At 35.8% G+C, this 18,039-nt stretch overlaps 2 protein-coding genes across 3 annotated transcripts in view; one reads left to right on the top strand and one right to left on the bottom strand.

Moving 5' to 3' along the window:
• Positions 1–53: 53 nt before the first annotated feature.
• Positions 54–12,847, bottom strand: FKBP3 (FKBP prolyl isomerase 3). The gene is made up of 7 exons (XM_016154642.2): positions 12,693–12,847; positions 10,318–10,419; positions 9,622–9,729; positions 3,685–3,820; positions 3,138–3,205; positions 1,600–1,697; positions 54–399 (listed from the first exon to the last, which is right to left on the bottom strand). The coding sequence occupies exons 1-7, from the start codon at positions 12,798–12,800 to the stop codon at positions 345–347; spliced, it is 675 nt and encodes a 224-aa protein (XP_016010128.2). The 5' UTR covers positions 12,801–12,847; the 3' UTR covers positions 54–344.
• Positions 12,848–14,144: 1,297 nt separating this feature from the next.
• Positions 14,145–18,039, top strand: part of FANCM (FA complementation group M) — a 44,530-nt gene continuing 40,635 nt past the window's right edge. For both annotated transcript variants that reach the window (XM_036238375.1, XM_036238374.1), the window contains exons 1-3: positions 14,145–14,770; positions 14,887–15,059; positions 17,622–17,699. In XM_036238375.1, coding sequence (XP_036094268.1) covers positions 14,251–14,770; positions 14,887–15,059; positions 17,622–17,699 — 771 coding nt within the window. In that variant the 5' untranslated portion in view covers positions 14,145–14,250. The remainder of the gene's footprint in view (positions 14,771–14,886; positions 15,060–17,621; positions 17,700–18,039) is intronic.

Here is an 18,039-nt window from a genome sequence, read left to right as displayed (position 1 = left end):
CTCTGAATTCTGGTTAACCTAATCAGAGCGTTAATATATTAACACCAAACAAATCAAGACACTGGATAAATTTTTATTGAGCCTTTTAGTTTACAACATGAGGTAAAAGAAAAATGAGTTCTCCTTAACTGTATTTTACACACCTGTAGTAAAATATTTTAAACTTCAGGAATCTATAACAGATTACATTTTTTAAAAGTTTGGGGATCAAGTAAACAAGTTCTAACTTAACTCCTTGAATTTTGCAGTTGACTCTTCCCTTAACAATAGCAACCAGATGTAATTAGTTACATAAGTTTCTTCAAGGCCATTGCTGATGTCTTGAGATCTCAAGCATTGTTATTTCAATCAATATCCACTAATTCCACTTCAAATATGAGTTTTGCATTTGGTGGGATTCTGTTGAAAAAGTCAAGGTAAATATGATAAAGTGCTTCTCCCCTCACTCCCAATAACGTTAATCTAAAATCAGTTATGTGTACTGAATATTGGTAAATAACACTAAATAAAAGGGCTTTATAGTTGCTTCAGAAGTGAATAGTAAGTGTAGTGGTTCCTAATAAAGGTATCTTTGTGAATGGAAATCGTAGACTGACTAGAGAAGTTTAGCATAGACTAAGATCTTCCTTCCTGGGATGTCTCGTGATTAGCAACCACTTAATGAAGACTGCTACTCAGTACTGAAAAAAAAAAAAAAAGGTGATTTCAGTATAGCTGGGTATATATTAAAGTTCATATAAGGTAGTTCCTAATATTTGCTGTGGATTTAAAAATGCTCAGTTTAGAGGAGAGTTCGATGCTTATCTGAGATTGGTCTTGAGATGCTTCACATGAGGGAGCCATCAGATTTTGAAAGGGTTAGAAGAGACTTCTATTCTCAAATGTTAACTGATAAGACTAGAAAAGACTTCCAAAAAAACTTTTTTTTCAAACTTTAATTGGTCCAACTAGTCTAATGGGAATGGAACCAACAACAGAAAACTAACATCTCACCATTTATCTACTGGATTGTTCTGGTTGGAATGGTCTGGAGTCATGACTATTAATGTTTACAAACTGGACCTATCAAAAAAACATTGTCATTAGTAGTAATCACAAATGCTTACAGTATGATGGATCCATGGTCTCCTTCATTTCACAACTGGTAATCCCTAACATGTTTTCCATTTCTGTGCTTTGTATACTTACTTATAATCACCTAAAATTATACCGTAGTATAAAATTACCATGAACCATTTTCTGCATCCTGCAGTTTGTTACAATTGTATTGAGCAGCTTAACTCCTTGAAGTAAACCTTTCAACCATTAACAATTGCCTTTCAAAGTGGAAAAAGTAAACCTCACAGTTAAAGTCTTGAAAAGTAAGAGCTTGAAGAAGAGGTGAAAAAGGTAGATTCTACCTCAAGTTTGAATACTTTGTACCAACAGAAAATATTAACTATTGTCTGTATTGGAGTTATTGACACAAAAGCCTCTAAACGTCAGGAAGACTGGTCTGGACAGGATTCCTGACCCTGGAGATTAACCTAGACAGCATCTTTCATACCTTTAGGTGATCTTTTAGTGATTTTTCTTTAATTACAAGGGAAAAAAGGATACTTGGCATCAGGCTGTCCTTTCTTTCCATAAGCCCATTCTGGTTCAATCTCCAGTCGAGCCTTTTCTCCTTTACTCATAGTCAAGAGTGCTTCATCCCACTAAAGGCAAGAACATAAAATTAAAACTAATGATAGTTTGCAAAAAAAATACATGCAAAACCAGAAGAGAGGCAAAATTATATACAAAAAAAAACATTACTGGATTTCATTATGTCCTAAGGTAATATCCTTAGGTGAGTTCCCAAATCACTGTCCTTTATTTCCGGCGGGTGGGGGGGGGGGCGAGGTTTTTTAGTGTAATACTCAAATGTCTCAAATGATATAATGTGCGAACACTTTTGTAAACTAACATGTTAAACAGTATGGAAACCAGTTTATTAGCAGTATCATAAAAGTTTTGCCATACTTTTCTATCAGGACAAACTTGTGAATTTATTTTTATAGGGATAAATTAGTAAGTACTCACTCTAATGATAGAGGTTTCTGGGCTGCCACTCCATTTTGTCAAAATTTGGATTTTAAAGTCAGTTACCAAAAACAGTTTAATCAACATGATGCAAGAATATAGAATATATTACTAATATATATTCTGTTGAAATCTAACAATCACATAGAGTTCAAGGGATAGAGACAGATCTGTCACATACTGGAAATTAAACATATGGTTAACTAGAAGGAATTTACCAGTAAGCAAATTACAGAATAGAAAAATAGCTCAACTTGATATATAGTTGCTATTAGTTTCGAGATATATTTTCTAGGTTCTGGATATGACTGAACTATATTTTAGGACTTACCCATTGTACAAGGGGTAACATTGAGGGTTCTCATAAGTGCATTTAAATAGATATTTGAGTTATTGTTTGATGTCCTGAGTAAAGACCATTTAAAACAATAAGTGGGCCCTAGCATGACAAACTGATTCAGTGAAGCTGATAATCAGCCTTGGTCTTTTATCTCCTTTTGTACACTGGAATGGTAAGTACAGCTGAAGCCTAACTTCCCCTTTTCTCAAAGTTTCCTTCCATTATCTCTTTTAGGTAAAGGTGTGTAAAGGCATGCTTATGTTTGAAAGATTTCTGGTGTTTGAGCTTAGATTTTGAGAGTTAAGAAGGTTAGAGAACAAATTTGTTTTTATCAGTATTTTAGAGGAAGATATTTTAACCTTTCTTGATCAAGAGCTATGTAATATCTTATAAGAATCTTAAAGACAAACTTAAAAAGCAAAACATTCTAAGAAATAAACATACTAAAAAGAGGTAGGTTGGAAGGAAATATCTGAGTCTCTGATATATTACATGCTTTAAGTTATATTCATTTAATATTTTAGCAAACTTGAGGTAGGCTGTACTGTCCTTATTTTATAGATGGGGAAACCAAGACCCAGAGAACTTGTGCCATATCAGTTAGTGACCATAGCACCAATTTGTCAGACTCTAAAGATTGTTTTCATCACATCCCCAATCTTAATTCTTTATGGCACCATGCCACAAGTAGCATGTGCCAGAATCTCTTGATTCACTGCCATTTTTTACTTACTCCTCTGATAACTTTGCCTATTCCAACCTTAAAACTTAAAGGCTTGGCATTTTTCTTCTTCTTTGAGCCTGTAAAACAGATTTTCCTTATAATTAATGATGAAATTAAGTTCCAATGGAAAACATATGGATTTAAATGTTGACATTGATTTTTAGAACTTACCATACTATACATTTGAAAAGAAATAAAAATTCAGAAAGCCAGGTAATTTATCAAGAATGGTCTAAATGGGGGAGAGGGAAAGGACCTATATTTACACCACTAAAGTAACACACGATCCTGCCTTTTGTATTAACGTACTAAAGCTTCATTTTGGGACATTAACCACATTTAGACTTAACTTCTTTGTTTTTTGGCTTTCCAATGACCAAGAGGTCTTTATTCACCAAGTCAATAAGTAGTAAACTGAAGACCTCTTCCAAGTAAATCACAGGTGCAAATGACCTCTAGAAAAAAGGGACAGCCAAGAAAAAGGTAACTGCCAAATGTTCAACTACAGACTTTTAATGCCTTAAAGTCAAAAAGGTAAGATTATGTTTAGACTTACTCGTTTGAATATTGGTATCAAAAACAGTTCCATCCTGTAGTGTTCCTGTATACCAGCAATGAACAACATCTCCCTTTTTGGGGAAGTTGGTCTTATCCCCCTTTTTAAGAACAGATTTTGTGTATTTTGGTGGACCCTACAAACAAGACAACACACACATAATTATTAACTCATGTCCTTCTTTTAGAAGGATAAAGGATGACAGAATATGTATACAGCCAACTGTGACCTAAGGCTGGTCACAGTGGTTCACCTCTATGAGTTAATAAAGTCACTATCTCTCATTTCAAGTCTGTGATAAGAATATTAGTAACTATGATATCTATAATTTAATTTCAGATTAACTTCCAGATTCTTTGGAAACCAATGTTCTTTGGCAATGTTCTGTTATTCTCCAAACCGTAAAATGAATCCAGTTATTTCCCAGTGTTAGGAATATCATTACTATTCAATTCCTACAAAATCATTAGGCATTAAATAAAGCATTGTGACATTTTTTCAAACATTTGAGTGGTTTTAGCACCAGTAATTGACATTACTACATATGTTTATTATATCCAATTAGAATGAATACAGGCATGTTGTACCTGTTCCTGAAGTTCACACAATGAATGTAATTATCTATAGAAGTTATAACAGGCATATTTCCTAAAACAGAGCAGGATTACTGACCTTTTTTTTTTTTTTTAAAAAAAAAAAAAAGCTAAAGGCTAATCTAATCAATTATGGTTCATATATTGTGAGAAAAGCAGTTTCTTAGTCAAATTTAATAAAATCTTACAGTATAGAACATCTAATGGCAAAGGAAAAAAGAGATACTAAACACCTATTGTTTAAGTCACTTAACACATACCACCCACTTAATCCTAACAATCCTCTGAAGAAGGTATATCACCAACTTGAGTTTTTGCAGATGAGGAAACTGAGGTTCAGAGAATTTATGCAACAGAGCAAATTAGTAGAGAATGAACAAGGACTTGGGTTTGTCTGAATCCAAACACCCTGTTCTTTCCACTCTTCCAAAATACCCCAAATGATAGTGATCATGATAGTTAACCTCTATTGATGTTAATAGTTAATGTGCCAGCCACTATTCCAAATTCTTTACATAAATTAACTTTTAATAGTCACTACTTTATGAGGTAGGTACTGTTATCCCTATGTTATGGATGAGGAAACCTAAGGATAGAGTGGTTAAGTAATTTGCTTAAGGTCCTATAGCTCCTAAGTGGCTGAGTAGGATTGGAAACCAGGCAGGCTGGATACAGAGTGCATGCTCTTAACCATGCTACTAGCCCTCAAGCACATGTGGAACATCAGGTACTATACACATCATTTTCTTAACATCAATTCATTTAACCTCAGCAACCTGGCAGGCTTCTCCCCATCTTTTATAAAGTAAGGCCTGGATAGGGTAAAAAGCCCTATGCAATTCAGAGTAAGGATTAGGACTTTGAACTAAAGCTAGGCTGCCTCCCTAAATCCAAAGAAAGTCACATCTATAGCTTTAATACAATTTGCATTATTAAACTAAACATTAACTTTTTCCCTGACATTTCCATTCTAAGCTTGTTTTATTGAGAAATGCTACTATAAATGGTCAGGTGTCTACTGGTGGTAGTGCGAACTGGCCCCATCTCTTTGAAATGCAATTTAAAGATGTTAAAAGTGTGATTAATAATTCTATTTATAGAACTTAGGAAAAAACCTTTATGCAGTTATCCAATACACTATTATCCATACTGGCAAAATAACCACACATTTTATGGTAATATAAGACAATAATATAGAAAAATTCTTTTAACATTAAGTGAAAAATAATAGAAAGTTCTAACTACAGTAAAATCTCAACTATTTAAATATACACAGAAAATAAAACATTCTAGAACGTGTTCATTTCTAGGTGTTAGAATTACTGTGTTATCTATCCTTATTTTCTGTTTTAAAAATAACATGATTTTTATATCAGAAAAGTAAATGGTTTTAAAATGTTGACAAAAATCTAGTAACATCTCAGATTTGAAAATAATTTTAATTAAAAAATCTTAAAAGCTAGAAAACGAGAATGACTACATATATTTATTATGAGAGTATCAGACTATTTTAACATTAAGGAAATTACATATAATTATTTAAATGGATATGGTATGATTAGTGAACAATAACCATATTTTAAATTTTAATGTTATGCCATCATTTTCCCATTTGTTGTCTCAAGTTGCTTGGGCATGTTGTGTTATCTACACTAGAGGTCCTAGAATAATGCTAACATACATTAAATTGGTGGTTATGGTTCAGTCTTAATGGTGAAAGTGCCAAACTGCCCACTGATAGCCTCCATCAGTGGAGGCTTATTTAGTGTCTTTAATGGATCACTCATTCCTTGGCATCGTTAACACTGTTAGAAGGGTCTAATGTAATTAAGTTTGAGAAATACTACTTTAAAGTTACATATGACTCTATTCCACACAACTTCTCGGAGCTGTCATTAGCTAAAATGCACTGTGAATCTTCAAGTAGGAGACACAACGTAGTTTTTAATGACACCACAAAACAACCTGGAACTTCTGTAACCTATATAACCAGAAATGCTACTCTGGTTATTTGAACTGATGCTGGTTTTCATTGCAAGAATCTGTTTGGTTCATGGTGAGGTCACATCAGTTCCAAAGCGATCCTGGAGTTACGTGCTTGAATGAACCTCATATTTAGGTAATTGGCTTTACAGCAATTTCTTAGTCCAAAGTGATGAAAACATTTCCAAAATTGGATCTAACTTAGGTACTTCTAGACACAGAGATAAAAGGACTTTGAGAGTAATCAGCCAAAAAAAGCACAGGATGCTAAGAAGTAAAAAAGCACAGGATGCTAAGAAGGGAATGACACAGTGACCTAACCCAGTAGAGGCTATAGGATGGGAGAGGTTTCTCTGACGTAATGTTTAAACTGTATGCTGAAGGATAAGCAAAGGCTACTCAGGTAATGGGGGAAGGTTTACAACAAAGAATAGCATTTTCATGGTTAGGAAGAGCATGAAAATTGTAAAATCTGCAAGGGAGGAAAGGAGAAAATGGTAATAAGATAAAGGATGGAAAGACATGTAGCACATGTGAAGAATCTGGGTTTTTATCTTCAGATCATTAACAAGCCAACTAAAGAGTTTTAAACAAGTTACAAAATCAGAGTTGTGTTTAAACAGATCATTGTCACGCAGTGTGAGGAATGGACAGAGAAAAGTAGAAGTGAGGAGACTTGTTAGGAAAGTTTAGGATAGCAGTCTACGTCTACATTAGGATGCTAACACTGAGGATAACAAAAGATGAATGGTTCTGAGATATATGTATGCAGAATCAACAGAATTTAGTGATGGTTAAATGTGAAGGAGCCCTAAAGGATGAATCGCAAGAATCGCAAGTGTTTTGTCCGAGTACTTTTCGGAGTGATTCCTGACTACTGAGTGTGAATTCCTGTCCCAATGTGTACTTTCTTTCTTGTCTAATATTCATTCATACTTGAAAACTGTCTTCATCACTATTTAATACATAATAGATAAAAAATAAAAAATAAATTGACTATGACCCATTTATTTAAAATCCACTAAGAGCAATTAGACAAGGTTCTTTACCTTAAAATCAGTAAGGAAGAGATAAATAATACAGGTACCATCTGCTACAGGAACTTATGCAGTTAAGTATACAGTCAAGTCTGGGATGGTGAAAACTTCAGAGGAAGCAATGAGCCCAAGACCTGTGTCTTAAAGCAGACACAGAACAAACAGGGAAGTAAAGAGGAAAGATACACTAAGCAAGTAATAAAAGTATGAAAGTGGGAATGGGCAGTTTTGTAGACAATGAGCAGACATTTGTGGTTGAAGAATATTTCTGTAGAAGTAAATCTGGAGCTGAGCAGGGGCCAGATATTGAGAGACTTTATATGTCAAGAATGCTGTCCAGTAGAAATAAAATGAGTTACAAATGTAATTTTAGGTTGTCAAGTTGCTGCATTAAAGCAACACATTCAAAATAATATTTCAACATGTAATCATTATAAAAAAAATTAAGATATTTTATATTCTTTTAAAAAACTTATATTAAGCCTTTGAAATTAAGGTCATGTTTTACACTGAAAACACATTTCAATTCAGAGTAGCCATAAAGTGCTCAGTAGCTAGTGACCACTGTATTGGACACAGTAGTTCTATATAGTACAAAATTACTGAAAATTTTGAACAGGTTGTAGTTTGCAAAATATTGTAGAAAGCTTACTAAAATAGCCATTTTGGGGCTGAAAGGATGAAAGAATGAAGACAAGAGATTAATGACTTTTCCAACACTCAGTTCTGAGGCTTTGAAATGCTGAGAATCAAAAAGGAATAAAGATTTGAAGAAAGGAGACATTTGTAAGCACTAGTCCCAAAAGAGACATAAGAATGAAAAAGCCAGATTCAGAGAACTTTTAAGCTGGGAAGAAGAAAATGATTATAATTATGTATGCTAACAATCTTGGTAAAATAGAACAAAAATATATAATGAGAAAGGAGTAAGAGGATTGAGAATTTATGAGAAAGCAGCAAGTAGTTTATATGAGTAGTATGATGAGTGAGGGAGAGTATAAAAGATTGAGTAGCAGTGAAACTAGAAAACATGCATGGCTGATATTAAGCATGAATTTATATCAAGCCCAATAAACAAGTTTTCTGATTATTTTTCTTCACAGTACTTGCTCTGCAGTACCAAAGCATTAACAGAGAAAGCAGACAGGAATCAGCAAAGTATCGCTCAAGAGGCTATGGACTCCAGGTGCTTGGAAAACAATGAGAGCACATAACAGGGCTCAGCCTAGCCAGTTAAATGAAATGAAGAGGCTCTAAATAAAGGAATATAGTTTAGAACCATCACAGTATCTCTCCAGTCTCCAGCCTTTACAGTTTTTTATTTTTAACTCTCTTTTTATTAACTTCTTAATGATATGCTATCTGTTGCCTCATATCTCCCCTAATATAATTTTCTGGAAGGTAAACTTTGTTGCCAATTGCTTTTGCAACCCTTTTAGTAATTAGCATGCCTCTACCTGTCTTATTAGCTGCTCAATATTTGCACAGTATAACATCGGATAATACAGTTATGATAAATCTCAAAACAGTTTTATATTGTGTAACACACACAAACATTAATATGTGCTTTCAACCAACATAGCTTTAGTCATATAAACATTTATATTTCTATACTTGACTTAGACTTTTTCCACAAATGCCCAAATGCTATACCTTATCAATAGGCTACACCTCTATAAGGAATAAAGAACTAGTATTATTATATTATTATCACTAATACTAAGCTAGGAATGAGTGAGCTTAGTTATTAGCAAGCTATTATCAGAAGTGGCAAGGTTATAATCAATTCAGCTCTACTGAGACTGTTTGTTCTAAGAGGTGTCCTTAGCTTACAAAGGCTATCCATTTGCAGAAATGGTTTTACCTGAGTTGAGAAAGATGAGACAAATGAACCCACACCCTACAGCCAGGCCTGGACTAACTACTTCTATTGCCAAGGACACCATGTACATTAGAAAAAACTAAAAATAATCAAAATGTAGTTTCTTTCACTCAGTCCAACTTGGCTATAGAGTCAGGACCTTAAAATAGCTTTGAAAGCTCAGACGTTCTGGCCAGACATAGCTAGAGATGCCTCACAGAAAAGGCTTCCCAACTGTAAAGCACTGGTTTTAAGCTCCCAACTCTGCCCCATTAGCTTTTTTTTTTTTTTTTTTTTTTTCCTCCTGATTCAGTATACCTAAGAGATACACTCCAAATTGGTGTTTAGTACCTGTAGGTGGCTACACTCAGCTACCCCTTACTGTGAGAAATCAATGATGTAAAACAAACACTATTCTCCAATTCACATAAGAATTAAATAGGGAACTATTATATATACAAACCTCATCCAGAGTCTCTTCAGACTTGGTTTCTTTGGGTTTATCTTCATTAAGCTTCACATTTTTCATCTGCTCAGACACTTTATTTATACTTTCAGTACCCTTGAAACGCTGTAAGGAAAATATTCTAACATCATATTCAGGATTGGCTAAAAGTTAGGAAAGACATTTAGATTTTCAGCCTCTCAATTTAAATGAACATCTGCACCATGAATAACGGCTACATAAGTCAAATATAAATAAATGGAAACTGCCTAAGAACAAAGGAATATGCTAAGCATTTTAATCAAATTATTATGACCCTCAAACCATCTCACAATATACGTTCTGTAACAAAAACCATGACTCAAGAGATAAAAATACTACTCAAACAACTCCTTAATAAAGATGTTTCTGTGGAAGATGGTCATTTCATAGTGAACACATATTGGGAAATTCCTTAAAATTAACTTTTCAATGCACTTAAAAATTTGTTGTCTTTACTAGGGAATTATTTTAAAGGTCTGATCCTTTTCAAAATATCAAAACATCCAGTTATATTGTAGATTAGCCTCCACAGAGCTGACAGCCAGCCCATCTATTACAGTTAAGAAAATTTGCAGATGTAAAAACTTCACATTCTGGAAATAAATGCATTCAAAACTTATTTTGGGGAATAACATCTAAAATGATATTCTGCTAATAAAATACAATACTCACCTTACTTTCAAAAAGATGGTTATAGGCTGTAACCAAATGGTCCTTGTTAGCTGTCTTGGCCACATTTTTAATGTTTCCTAATAACTTATGTTCTGCAAGAAACTAAAAAAAAAAAAAAAAAAAAAATACTGGTTAGTCAAAAAAATTTCCCTCAAATAAAATGGGTCTAAAATTACAAAATGCCCTTTTATGTTAGCTATTATGTTTTCAATAATACTACTGATAGGCAAAAATGAAATAAATGTATTTTATACCAACCCTTTTTCCATCACAGAACTAAGAAAAGCACATTTGTACAGCAAGTATACTTTGGTAACTGGACGAAGCTGCTCCTGGCAGGATGTTACTTGGCCCTGGCAGAGCCTCCAGCCATGTTGGGCACAGCTATCCTGACACATCTATAATCCACTCTGGTAGACTAGGAAAAACAGTTACATAATGCTAGATATACAATGGTTAAGTTTATGGGCTGGGCTGTGGAGTCAGACTACCTGGGTTAAAATCCTAGCTGATTTTAGGCAAGGGACTAAGCTTCCCTGAAGATTTAGTTTCTATAACACAGTGGAAGATTAAAAACAGCATTTATGTCAATAGAGGGTTGTTGTAAGGATAATCCACAATAGAATTACATTTCTCTCAAATATAAGACCAGTGCTTGCTTCAGCAGCACATATACTAAAATTCAAATACAAGACTAAGTTGGCAGATGGGCACCAAAACACTATTGAAATATGAAGTCATCAAAATCATGTAACTTCAATCAAAATCATGTAACAGGGATTTTAATAACTTCTTTGTTTCCTTTATTCTGCTTCCTTTTCTGCCTTGTGGACCTTGCTTGGTTCTTTTCACTTTCTCAGTTGTCCTCTGACTCTTCTAACCTTTTGATAAAGTTTTCCTAACACTGTCACTATTGTTTTTTCTGTTTTACTCTCCTCCTTCCTAGAGAAATGTTCTAAATAATAAAGGCTGATGGGGAAAGGCTATCTTGATTATATAAAAGTAATCCATTGCTTTAGTATTCCTGTGATTTATTTAGCAAGATTTCTGGAAAATATCCAAAATATAAACATTTCTTTGATATCTTATGATCAATAGTGACTGTAAATATAGGTTTAAGAATGTGACTACACACTATAGAATATGCACTTGAAAGATTCATGTATATAAAAATATTTTATCAGTCTCAAAATTGTCCCACCTGGGCCAGTTTTACATTAGATTCCGCAATGGGTTGATTTGTTTTATAAGAATTTGTTGAAGTACAATATTGAGGCATTCTATTGCTCCACTTGAAATATGAATTGGCTTAAAATAATTCCACTAAATTGGTATAAAATGGTATCCCTGAAGCAAGGTCTCTTTTTCATCCTTGTATATCCCCAAACACTTGAGCATAGCTCTTGCTGTAGATGTCAGGATAATTATTTAGGAGTATGGAGCTGGAAGGTGGAGAATAATTCTCTCCTTCAAGACAGTTCAAAGTGAAAATCTTAGAATCTTCTCAAAGGAACCCAGAAACAATATTTCTAAATGCTAGTTTAGAACCTAAAAAAAATTATAGAGAAACCACATAGACTGCTGCTTCTCTTTCCGATAGTAGGCGATGCCTCGTGCATAACATTGTACAGTCGTTCAATAAGAGAGGTATAAATGATCTTAACTTCCGAAGAAAAAAGTCTGACAAAAATAACTTGTGACTACAGGTGAGTGGTTAAGATGGAGACTATGCTGAAAAATGCAGGACGTATCTGTAAAGGATGCCAAATTGATTTATTAATGTATAACAATGGGAGACCACTGTATATGAAATGCGCACTTAACGCCAACTATAAAGGTGAAAAAGTCATTTAAAGGTTCCACATTTTAAAAAGTTAAACCACAATTTACGGGTTGTTTTTTTAAATGACACGTACTAGTGTTCAGTATTTAGTAATTGATGAGAAAAGCAAACCGCACACACTGTTCCCACAGAATCTTCATATTCTTTCCCATTTCCCTAACAGCCCGCACTCTCCTCTAGAGGTCTCATCCAAAGCCCCACTCCTCGGCCCCGGGCCTCAGCCATATCTCCTGGGTTCTTTTTTTTCATGGCTTTCACCCTCACTCAAAGCTCCCAGTAAGGTTCTAATTCTGCGATTGCTTCCAGCGAGCCCCAAACGGTAACGCTACTCCTCCACCCGCCCAAGCAGGGCAGGCCTAAGGGGCGGGAGCGTGGTTCCAAAGCTCACACAAGGCCTCTCCGGCCTTCCAGGCCAAGGGCCGCGAGAGGACGAGGGCGGGGGCACACAGGGATACGGAATGTACGGACATCTCCGGGGGGGGTGAGGCGTCCCTCAGCCGCACTAGCCCGGCCGCCCCGCCGCCTCTGATACCGAATCTGAACCGTGGTCCTGTAGAAACTTGATAATGTCCTTCTTGGGTAGCTGCTCGCTGCGCAGCTGCTCCACGGTCCAGGCCCGCTGTGGAACCGCTGCCGCCATCTTCCCCCGCTGCCTCTGCTTTACTGAGCCAGCCCGCCTCGGTTCGGCATCGCTCCGCCCCGGGGCGTGGCGTGGACCGGCACTGAGCTCCATGGGGCGGGATCATGACACTACCCGGCGGGATTGGGGCGCTTCCTTGAGTGACGTCAAGCTGTGCTTTGAGGGCTTCTTTATTGAGTCCGGGTGAAAATCCAGCTGATGTGGCTCTAGCGGCCAATTGCGCAGAGTAAACTGTAATCTACTCTTAATTGGAGCCCTTGTGCGACTTCTGAAGGTAGTGATATTTACTGGCCATTACCCACACTTGTTTTTTACCGACGGTTTGCTGTGCCTTTAAAGTCTATAGCCTATTTAAAGAAAACAGCATTTAGATAGCTAACTTCATTTTATCTAATTCTAACCTAAAAATTCACACCTAAATTGGCTGTCTTCGTCCATCAGAACAACCCATATCCCATCTCCCTTTTAAAACACACAAATGAAACTAAAATACAACCTGTGCTCCTCCCCCCCCCCCATACAAACACAAGAGAAACAATTATCTAAAAGCAAATTCAGGAATTTAACCCAATAAAACAATGTAACAAAGCTACGGGCAAGAAGCCGTTTGGTGATGGCGATGAAAGTGACACTAATGCTCAGAACATTTCAGGATGTGTGTGTACTTTCCCTCAATACAGAGGAAACAAATTTACAACGGTTACTTAAAGTCGCCAGGATTAGAGTGGAGAAGATGGGAATCGTATTCAAGCCTGAGGTAGAAAGCTATCGCTAGAGTAAAACCACAAAGATGCTTATCATTCCATATAATTTATGAAGATGAAAATGTGAGGAACATCAGAATCATTTTTTTTCCTTTCGGATTGTCCAAAGACTATCAGGACCAAACCATTTACTTCCATGTTAATAATAAAAATATTAAGATAATGGGTTGCCACGCCTAATACTGTAAAAAAGAGACTCGACATTTTTTCTCAGCTTGGGTGGAGAAATATTTAATTGAATCTAAAGTTTCGGTTTTCACCTCATTTTCTGATTTAAAAACACAACAACAAATAAGGCATGTTAGATTATAATAATGGATTGTCCTCAGGATCTCAAGATTATTTATGTTTATTATTTTATACGACATCACTTTAGCAATGACGGCAGCCATTGGACGCGGAACTCAAATTCAGAGTCTACTGAAAAGCTGAAAGGGGGACCAAGTTTGAAGTAACTCCAAAACGATGCGCATGCGTCTCTGGGAGGGCCTCGAAGGTTTCCGTGAAGCTAGCCAATCATTTCAACGCAAACTCAGGGGCGGCATTTTCAACTGGATAAACTAACCTCAGCCCCGCCTCTGGTTCCACTGTTCTGGGTGAAGATAAACCGATGGGGCTGAAACGGTGGCGGTTGAGCTGCTGCAGCTGCTGGCATCTGAGAAAAACCTTTGGCGGTTGTCGGCCTCATGAGCGGACGGCAAAGAACGCTTTTCCAGACATGGGGCTCGAGCATCTCCCGATCCGCTGGGGCTCCAGGTTGTAGCTCTGGAAATGAGCGGCCTCAGAACCCCGGCGTCTCTAAGGCGCGATTTCCTGCTGCGGCAGAAGCCGCGGTGGCACAGCCGGAGTCAGATGATGATGATGTGTTGCTTGTCGCAGTGACCGAGGCAGAGCGGCAGCTGAGTCTAGAGAACAGCGGGTTCTGCACCTCAGCGGGAGCCCTGTGGATTTACCCTACTAATTGCCCAGTGCGAGACTACCAGCTTCACATCTCCCGGGCCGCTCTGTTCTGTAACACGCTAGTGTGTCTGCCCACCGGGCTGGGAAAAACCTTTATTGCCGCCGTGGTCATGTACAATTTCTACCGCTGGTTCCCTTCTGGCAAGGTGGTTTTCATGGCCCCCACGAAACCCTTGGTGACACAGCAGATCGAGGCTTGCTACCGGGTGATGGGTATCCCGCAGTTCCACATGGCGGAAATGACAGGTATTTTAAAAAGAATGGACTAATTTGAAATTAAGAGCTGGGTTGTCATAGCATTTTGAAGCTATTAAGTGTTTGTGTATTTCCCATTGGTTACCCAGTGTCACTTTTATTTATAGGATCTACCCACGCTGTCACCAGGAAGGAAATATGGAGCAGTAAGAGAGTCCTTTTCCTTACACCTCAAGTCATGGTAAATGACCTTTCTAGAGGAGCTTGTCCCGCTGCTGAAATAAAGTGTCTAGTTATTGATGAAGCTCATAAAGCTCTTGGAAATTATGCTTATTGCCAGGTAATATTTTGTTAAAAAGTATTTTGTAGTGTAAACATTGTTAGAGGGTATTTTGGAGAATAATTATTCATAATGGAAATTATTGGTGGTATTATGAAAAGCCTTAACATCTATTATCTTGGAACAGATAGAGATAGGAAATACTTTTCTTCATCTATTAAAATCAGTGTCTGCTGTCTTTATTTATTTACTTTGCTTAACAAGGCCATTAGTGTCAGATGTAGAAATGAGAGCCTAGTCATCATTGAGGCAGGGATCCAAAGTAGGGTACGGTGGAGTTTTAGAACTAAGATAATTCAAAGATTTGTAGTGAATATTCAGTGTAATTCCTTGATAGGTAGGTAAAACAATACTTAACTGTTAGCATTGTTTTAGAGATTGAATGACATAATGCAACATACCTAACACAGTGCCTTCCAGTCAAGTACTATAGTAATATAAAGTACAAAGGTGAAAAGGTGGGCTGTGGCTGGAGAGTACTTAAGGGCCAAGTCATGAAGGCATTTGTATTTTATGCTTAGTAGTTTAAATGCTCTTTGTAGGTCATAAGGGATGTAGGCAGTGGAGACTCATTGAAAAATGTTTAGCTGGGGCGATATTTAAGATTTAAAAGATTAGAGAGAGGGCTAAAAGCAAGTGTACAATGAAAGAAAGAAATTCAAGATGGTTCCCAGGTTTCTGACTTGGAAGATTGTGAGAATGTTGGTGCTGCTAGTCAAGATGGAAAGTTCTGGAGATAGAGAATATTTGGGGTGTTATGGAAAGATAGTACAGTTTTAGATTGTTGAGTTTGAGGTATCTGTGAGGAATCTAGCTGTAGATATCCAGTAGGCAGTAGGTGATAGAAGTATAGATCTAAGTAAAGAGTTCTGAGCTGGAAATACAGGTTTGGAAATCATCAGCCTATAAGTGGTAGGTATTAAAACTAATAGCTGGTGATACTAGGGAGAGGGTATTTTGTAAAGTTAGAAGAGAAAGGTAATTTCATGTAGTGCAAAGAGATGAGTTTCACTGTCATTTTGTGAATTCGTAAAGTAGCATCTTTTGGGGACTTTAAGTATTATTGTATTATATCAGTATTATCTTTTGGAGAATCATCATCTCAGAGTTGATCTCAGCTAGAAAATGGGTATATTTTTCCATTTATTTGTATTTTTTCATGATAAATTGATACGCAATGTGTTAAGCTTTCCACTTGAGAGGGGCAGTTACAAATTTTTATTCTCATTATGGAATTCATTTTGTAGATTAAGCTTATATTTAGCAACTTTAACTCATTTATTTCCAAAAAATTGCTAGGTATTAGGTGATTTTTATTTAAAAAAAATTTTTTAATAGGTGATTTCTTTTTTAAACAACAGGGCTTATGCTTTTAGAGTACTATGAGACATGCATTGACTTAATTAATTCTCAAACAGCCCTGAGAGTTTATGCTAATTGAATATTCAGGTATAGGTTCTAACAGGCATACCAACTCAATGAAGAAATTAGCTCCAGGGGTTACAAACACACTACTAGTTCTTCTACAAAATGCTTGAGACTCCCTCTTGGAAAAAAGTCATGTATTAGGGACATTTTGTCTTGCATCAGTTTTTAATTAGAACAATTCTGTTTAACTATCCATTAAGTATAATATTCTGTCTTTATATGCATTCTATATCGTGTTTTTTTTAAAAAAAAAAAGCTCTAGAAATAATTTTTTTGAGTTTTAAAGAAGATTCAGTGTGAATCTCATTGAATTCATCCTTGACATGGGTTGAAGTTAGAACAGTTTTTAGATAATCTAGTTTTACTGTTTTCTATATCTAATATGGAACTGTGGAATACTGAGAGCAATTCCTGCAACTCAGTTTACTCAGGGGTCCTTTTTTCTTATGTTGGGGCCTCATGAAGGGGCATTGAGAATCTGGAAAATTATCCAGTATTAATCATACCAGAAGTTGTGTTGAATTTAAACTGGGAAACCTGGAATGATGCTTGTTGCCACTGAGAAAATGTTTTAGAATTTAAAAGGAAAGTTAAGATTTTTTAAATTACCCCAAATTAGCCTTAATCTTTTACAAATAAACTTAATTTAAAATTGTGAGCCTTCCGCATAAAATCTAACTTCTTTAAAATCTCAAAATAATTTTTTTATTTCAAATCTAATTTTATAACGGTATTCACTTTTTTTCTATTTTTATGCTATGATTTATCCTAATCTGGTAAATGTGCATATGTATATAGCTGTAAGGCTACACCGTGGCCCAAGCAGTGGAGAGTGGACTCTTTTCTTTCATTTGCTCTTGAGTTAGCCACCTGAGTATTTTGATTTGCCTCTGTATTAGGCCTTGATGTCATAGCTTTATATATAGAAGAAATCCCAAAGTGTTTTTGATTGGTGTATAGACCTAAATCACTTGCTTTTCATATAATATGACTAATGATTGTTTCATATACTAGGTTTATCAATACTCTGAATAAAGGAATAATAATGGACCATATATAATAGCCTATTTAACAAAATAATTATTATTTTTGTATTGGATAGATAAAATTAAAGAACTTTTTTTTTTTTTTAAGGTTGTAAGAGAACTAGTCAAATATACCAATCACTTTAGAATCTTGGCTCTTAGTGCCACACCAGGTAGTGATATAAAGGTAAGTAAAACGTCTTTCCATTTATTAACACTTAGGAAAATAAGAACTTTTGTATGTGGTCAGATCAGTTTTCCACTTTAGTATTTAGTTTGACATTAAGACTACAACATTTCCTACAACTTGACTACCTTTTCTTCTGTTTGCAGTTAGTTTTTATACATTGTAATTTTCAGACTTCAGTGTGCAGAAGAATCATCTAAAGCTGTTTGTTAAATTTTTACTGTTTTCAGTTCTTTTTACATTTTATTTTGAAATGAGTTTAGACTTCCAGAAAATTTGCAAAAATTGAAGTCTCTATGATAAAATTATCAAAACCAGGAAATTAACATTAATACAATAT

This window comes from Rousettus aegyptiacus, unplaced genomic scaffold, assembly GCF_014176215.1.
Source record: "Rousettus aegyptiacus isolate mRouAeg1 unplaced genomic scaffold, mRouAeg1.p scaffold_m13_p_3, whole genome shotgun sequence".
NCBI classification, from domain to species: Eukaryota; Metazoa; Chordata; class Mammalia; order Chiroptera; family Pteropodidae; genus Rousettus; species Rousettus aegyptiacus.
The sequence above is the reverse complement of the archived record's forward strand: the minus strand, read 5'-3'. Positions and strand labels throughout refer to the sequence as shown.